The sequence below is a fragment of the Hipposideros armiger genome, unplaced genomic scaffold, assembly GCF_001890085.2.
Source record: "Hipposideros armiger isolate ML-2016 unplaced genomic scaffold, ASM189008v1 scaffold_188, whole genome shotgun sequence".
Lineage (NCBI taxonomy): Eukaryota > Metazoa > Chordata > Mammalia > Chiroptera > Hipposideridae > Hipposideros > Hipposideros armiger.
This window is the reverse complement of record NW_017731538.1, coordinates 589,129-596,123: the sequence shown is the minus strand read 5'-3', so window position 1 is coordinate 596,123 and position 6,995 is coordinate 589,129. Positions and strand designations below refer to the sequence as shown.

At 49.0% G+C, this 6,995-nt stretch overlaps 1 protein-coding gene across 1 annotated transcript in view; it reads right to left on the bottom strand.

The window, feature by feature from the left end:
- Nucleotides 1-6,995, bottom strand: part of LOC109388258 (MICAL C-terminal-like protein) — a 49,533-nt gene that overhangs the window by 32,041 nt on the left and 10,497 nt on the right. The window contains exons 4-5 of the mRNA XM_019652825.1: nt 3,766-3,920; nt 1,206-2,529 (exon numbers count right to left, since the gene is read on the bottom strand). Of these exons, the coding sequence (XP_019508370.1) occupies nt 1,206-2,529; nt 3,766-3,915 (1,474 nt within the window). The 5' untranslated portion in view covers nt 3,916-3,920. The remainder of the gene's footprint in view (nt 1-1,205; nt 2,530-3,765; nt 3,921-6,995) is intronic.

Genomic DNA, 6,995 nt, shown 5'->3' with positions numbered 1-6,995 from the left:
AAGTTAAATAAGAAAATAAAACATTAAAAAATAAAGGAAAACAAAGTAGTTCAACAATAGGGATAGGAGAATCCCAGTAATTTAAAGTAATCAAACACGTATCAACATCAACAAAGAAATCATGTGAGTGTTTAACTAAACTGCCTCTAAGGGTATTTATTCACCAAAACTTTGGCAAGGAGGAGAGTGGGAAAGAGAATTCATGTTCCTTTTTTTAGATATTTCCATATTGTTCAATGATCCTGATTCTTTGATGTATTAATTAATCTTATAATTTAAAAATTATCAAGATTTAAACATAAAAAGCCTAAGGGTCCATTGGTAACCAAATATACATAAACATATTTAAGCCAGTAACAACAACAACAACAACAACAAAATACAAGTTCAAAAGGGGCACCATTTTTTGACTAGTAAAATAGCATCATTTTAAAAATAGGATACTCAATGCAGAGTGTGCTGAAAAAGGTACCTTTATACATTAGTGGCTATAAACTGGTACCTTTCTCTTGTTTTAATTGAAATTTATATCATGCAGTTGTAAGAAATGCCACAGATTCCATGTATCCTTTACCCATAGCAATCTCTTTTAAAGAGCAATTTGTCAGTATAAGCGAAGAGCCTTGAAAATATTCACATTTCACCCAGTAATCCCATTTCTTGGAACCTATCCTTAAAAAAGTAATTAAAAAAAAAGGGACAAGCTATATGCAAAAAAAGGCCACTTAATACTATATATAAAACATAAATATATTCATATATATAATTTATATATGCATATATATCTATAAGTTAAACAATGAGAAAACAGTTCATCAAACGATAACACAGCCACTAGATAGAATATTCTACAGCCATTAAATCACAGTTATGTAGACTATGAGGTCATTGGCTTCCTATCTATCATATAATGCTAATTTTAAAAGAATACAAAATTTTATGTACAACTAAATAAAAAATATTCATATATAGACAATGAGTGGGAAAGTGAAGTTATGGTTAATCCTTTGTCTCTTTCAAAACTTTTTATAACATAATTTCAAATTTAATGTTTTAATATTTTTTTCAAATTCAAATGTTCCTACTTCCCATCAGAATTTAATTTGAAAAGCAAAACCAAGTGAAAGATGCTGCTTATTCATCTAATAAGGATAACTAACTGCCCAGCATGAACTGTAGACTTTGGTTAGGAAAGTGCCACTTACTTGCATCTCGCTCGAGAGAAGGAGGATGGGTCCCCTGCCCCAGGCAGGTGCTACTGAAAGGCGGCACCCGCCTCTCCAGGGGCTGCGCATTGTCCACAGGCAGCACCTTCCCCTTGGGGCTACTAAAGAAGTCCTGGAGGTCCTTTCTTTGTCTGGATTCTTGGAGGAAACTCTCAAGGGGTTTGTCTTTGAGTCTGAGGGAGGGAAAGACTGAGTATCTTTTCTTTGGAACCCTAGAAGCATCTGGGAAGGTCTCTTGCAAACTCACTTTCTCGAGGAGTGTGGGGACATCTTCTATCTTGTTGGAAGGTGGGGACGCGAATGCAGGAAACATCTTGGATGGCCGGCTGGGCAAACTACGGGTGCGGAAGGCAAGGTCAGGAGGGCCAGGGTCTGAGGGCTGGGCGGCCTTGGCCGCCGGAGTGCCCAGGGAGAAGAGGGCTGAGGCCCTGTTTGCCATATTTCTCCTGGGCAACTGCTGGTTCCAGTCTTTATTGGAGCTGGTTTTCCGAAAGCTGAATGAGCGAGTGCAAGCGGGTGGATGGATCATGGGCAAAATCTTTGATTCTGATTTGGGCCAGGCCTTCCTCCCACCTTCGGAGTTGGGGAGCAGGGGCTCCAGAGACCTTCGGATGGCATTTGCTATGAGCCGCAGTGGAGACTTGGGTGGAGCCACGCTTCGCTCCCCTGGAGTCCTTTCAGCTGGGGTCCCCATCTTCTCCTGAGCCTCTGTCTGGGCTGGCAGGGTCTCTCTGACTGTCCGCGGGAGCAGCAAGGGGCGGACTGGTTTCAGCACACGGCCTCCTCTACCAGTCTCAGCACTTTTCTGGGAAAGCTGTGCCCCCGCTTCCAGGCATGAGCTCTGAGGGTTGGAGTCATTCCAGTCCAGCAACCTGGTCTTCTGCTCCTCAGTGAGAACCAACTTCTTTAAGCCCAGCCTCTTCTCCTCTGCCAGCTCTGACGCACCCTCCTCTCCCCTCCTGGGATCAATGCTCCCTTCTCTTGAGTCCTCTCCAGCCCTGGGTGACAACTCGGGGTCTGGCAAACACCTGTCCTTCCCCCCAGTGGAGTGTGGGCCGCTGTGGATGCTTCCGGTGTCCCCAAGAGGGGCCTCTGCTTCCTGACATGCATCAGAAGCCATGTCTGCAGGGACAGGTGTCCTGGGGCTTGTGAGGCCTTCTCCACCAGGCCTCACCAGGCAGTATTCTGCCCGCTCCAGCATTTGGCCATGAGGCAGATATAGAGGGATTTCCTTCGGTGTTCCTTGGGCTCTGGCACGCCTCAGAAAGATTGGGGTGGAAGGACTGAAATGACCTCTGGAGACCTGCTGGGCAAAAAATAGCAGTGATTTAGAAATTTCCAGCATTGATTTATATGAGGAAGACACATCTCAGTCTATAGGCTGCTCCCTCCCTCTCTCCAGATTTCATATACCCAAAGTCAAAAAGAATTCTGCCTGGGATGATTTCAGAGAGCCACGCTTCATTCAAGTGGCCGCCTTGAGACCTGCTGGGATCTGTGTCACATTGACCAAAGGCTTTTCTGGGTCTTGGGTTAGGTGCGTAGGGAGCCAGAAGGTAAGGCAAAGGCACCGACAAGCTCCTGGGCCAGTGAGGGTAGGGCTGGCCTGTGCCCCTGTGGGTGGCCAGACACATAGGGGAGGACAGATGCCCTGTGGCTTGCTCAGCCATGGTCCCTACTAACAGGGACATTGCACCCACAACTACATTCCTCCAACTACCAAGACACCTAAGCTTCTTCCTTGGGGCCTACTGAGGCAAGGAAAGATAGCTACCCTTCTGGGCTGGAGCTGTGGTGGCAGGAAGGCCTTTAGGATCTTCCAATGACTTTTTAAAACCTGACTCATGCCTTGTACCACTGAGAAATTAGACATTTCTAGCATGGCCCTTGGCAAACGGAGACCAGAGGTAGACTCTAGAAGGAGTGGCTGTGCCCTGCCACGAGCTCCGGCCGAGGGGCAGGTCATGGGACAGACGCTTCCCAGGAGGAGCATGCGCTCCTCTGTCTATGCACTCCACTTCTCACAGCCCAGAGCTGCGTCTGGCAGGTCATGAAGGCCTGATAGACTCATGTTGAAGGAAAGAGTCCAACTCTGTGTTTCTCAGTGATGCCATTTTCTACTCAAGGGGGACGTTGCTTCCAAGGTTCTCAGCTGCCCCCCAAAGGCTCCCTTAGGTCTGTGCCTGCCATCCTGCAGCTGGCAGCTCCTCACACCCTTGGCAAGATCCTCCAGGGCACAGCCTATGTCCTAGCATCTCTGCATCCCACAGCCCCGCCCAGATTTCATATCCTGTAAAGTTTGCTGAGTGAATGAGTGGCTGTGCCCTAGGGGTTGGCTGAGAGGGAGCAGGATGAGCTTTTGTGAAAGGAACTCAATGAAGGAAGACTGGGGTGGGCTCTCAACAGACCGGCTCTCCAGCCCTGGCTTTGCACTTGGGTGACCTAGGAGTGCTAAGAATTCAGATTTAAGTGTGGAAGTGGGGAGACTAAAGGCAGCTCACTTTCCTAACACCTGTGCAGGGCCCTGAGGGACGCTCACCTGAGGTGGGAAGGAACAATCCAGAGCACTCCCTGGGATGCTGCCTGAAGAAGATAGTGGGGAAGACGAAGCAGAAGACAGTGGGGAAGGAGACGGAGACGGAGAAGCTTCTGTGGGAGGCAACACAGCTCTTTTGTTGTTCACTGGCATCGAATCTACCAAAGAAAGAACATGCCCTCCATTACATACTTGTTATTACCTTATTTTACCATGAAAAGAGGAGGTTTTAAGCGAAGCACCAACTCTATAAACGCAATCAGAGGGAGGAAGCTGTTAGAGATGGATTTGAGGCCCCGGTGCCCACAGATTGGGACTTGGAGGAACGGGTGTAGGTGTGGCAACTCCTGTGGGGAGAAGAGGTCCCAGGATCAAAAGTCTAAGAACCATTGTGTTTCACACTCATGTGAAAATATTCCTGAGAGATGATACAGGAAACCCCAGAGTGTTTCTTAGAAATGGAATCTATCGCTCAAGTTCCCCTATAGCCATCATGACTGGGGCCTGGAGCTTTGTTAAATCACGTAGTCAATGAACCACCTGTGGCCTCTTCCCACACGACGCTGGACCATTAGCTGTGGGTGCGGAGAGGTTAGGCAGTCACTGCTAATGAAACGGGCTCTTCATTCTCACATGTGCGCCAAGGGTCTCTCGGGCGAGATGGTCAGTTTAAGATTTTAAGAGAACACAAGGGAGGAAGGTTAGAACGAATATCAAGTCATTCGAAGCATATGGAATGCCAAGCTCCTGTTGGTCAGGGAACAAAGAGACGCAGTGTACGTGATCAGAGCAACGTGGGGAAGGAGTGTGGCCGGCCTGGAGGACAAGCCTAATTGAACTGTGGGAGCTGAAATCAATTAGCCTGGTGACAGCAGAATCCTGACACTTGTAGCCTATAAGATCAATCTCATTCTGTCTCTCACCATCTCTCGGGAGTGCACATATGCACACAGGCGTGCGCACATACACCCCAAGTAACCTTACATCGAAAATCTCAAGCATTTTGTTCTCATATTGGACCATTTCAGTAATCTGCCAGCAAAGGGATTCAGAAAATGCCATGCTCCATTTTGGATTTGCCCACTCGGGGTCTGATCCTTCTGCCCAGCTTTTCCATGAACCCGGCACATAAAGGCTGCCCAGGGCCCCAGTCTCTAACTACCCACTCCTATTGGACTCCCTGCTTCCGGTCGCTCAGCTGACTCATTCCAGTTTTTCCTCTGACATGTCCAGCCTTCAGATTTTAGCTCACTTCCTAACTCAACATGATCCCCTGGCCTCGGTTTCCCCAAAGCTTTGGGTGAGAGGCTCCTCCTCCGGGACCCAAACCCAATCTCTGACCCACGAAGCATTCCTTTAAAACCCATTCACGCAAGGAACCACAAAGGGGGATTTTCAGTATTCCACCCTGCTTTCCTCATTCACTCATGCAAGCATGTCAAAGTGGGTATCCCAGGCCTGGGCTTTGAAAGATGGCCACCACACACATATGGTCAGCCAGCTCCCAAGGGGAAGCCCTCCAGGATGCTTCAGAGGGAAAAGGTAACTCAGGGGAACAGATCTGAGGGTGGCAGGAAGGAGCTGCTGGAGAGAAAGACCGCTGGCTGCCAGGAGCTGACGCCGGGAGGCAGCTGGCCAGCTTGCCTTTTACCCAAACCCCCATCTCAGCCCAAGAGCCTCCATCTCAGGCCACAGTGCGATGGTTCAAGCCTAAAAAGGCAAAAGTTGTGAGTCCGTTGTTGCCTTGCTTCCTGTCCTGGGCTTGCCAAATTCCTGCCAAATTCCTTTTTCTTCTCTTCCTCGCCCCCTCATTCTCCTGTTTCTGCCACCTCCTGAATCAAACTCCTGAACGTCTCTCAAAGGCCCCTTAGCTCAACAAACTGCCTTTCTGTTCCCCTGAGGAGCTCTCCGGGAACCTTCTGACATGGAGCCAAGGACACCTTGGCAACCAAGCCTGACAGGAAAGCCTTGGGGTTCACAAGGTCATGACCCAGGAGCTGCTCCCTGTCTTCTCCTTTCTCCATTCCCCACTCCCCACCCCAGCTAGTGGGGCCTCTCTCCACACTCATTCCTCATGCACTGTCTTCAGGAGAACTTGGGGAAGGCTTGAGGAGATGGGGCTAACAAAACGCCTTCTGCTTGGAAGGCGGGAGGAAGGGAAGGTGAGGTCAGAGCTGAGAGGAGACAGGAATTGCACTTGCCTGAGGTGGCTGTTTCCTCAGAGAATGGTAAAGGGGATCCTGGAACCCCACCTCCTTTACAGCCACACCAGCTGCCTGACACCCAGCAACTTTCTTAACCCGCCAGTTTCCTCAACTGAAAAACGAGAAGTCTACTGCTGCTTCAGGGGAGAGTGAATAGATAGAGATAAAAAGAGGTGTCCATTGCGGGACGTAAAGTAAGTGCTACACGCTAGCTAAATATTAATTCCATCCCCTTCCCTTCCTCCCATGCACACAAGAGGCGCCCAGTAAAGACACTGCTGAAACCCTGACCCATTCCAGAGGGGGCTGCACACCCACCCCAGCCTGGATTTCTCTATCTCATGGGCCCAGAAACTCCTCATTCATTAGCTCAGACCCTTCTCTGCTGACCCATTCTGTTCATTAAAACCTGCCCTTTGCAGGGACCTCAGTCCTGGGTGCCACTGGTCCTTCTGGTCCTTTTATGAAAAGGGAGTTGATGAGCAGAGCAGGGCCTGGATTATAGCCCCTAACACTGTCTGGGTCAGGTGCCTCTTCTCTGGGTCCTCTGGCAATGGTGACCTTTTCCCTTGATCATAGAGGTCATTCTGATAAACAGTCAGCTGGGGGAGGGTGCCGACATCAGTCACACAGAACCAGCCCCAGACGGGGCAATGAATGGACAGAGGGGATGGTCCCCATGTTCTGTTTCTTACTACAGGATCAGCCTTACCCGCTGGGGTTTCCTTTAGGGCAAAATGAAAATGACCAAAAAGACAGCTCTAGTGGCTTTCAGCTCTGGGGATTTTCACAAAGACTGAGGCTGTGGGGTGCAGCTTCCCAGAATTTTGAGTTTAGGCAATGGCTCAAATCCTCCCAAAGTCTTGGAGCACCCTCTAGGGGCAGCAGCCGGCAAGGCCTCAACCCATGGCTTTATCTGTTCCTGCCTTCGGTCTAACCTGCTTGTTCCCCAGTTAGTTGTTGATTCATTTGTTCCCTCTTTATTCAGATATTCACTGGCGAAGGAAGGAAGGAAGGAAAGAAGGAAGG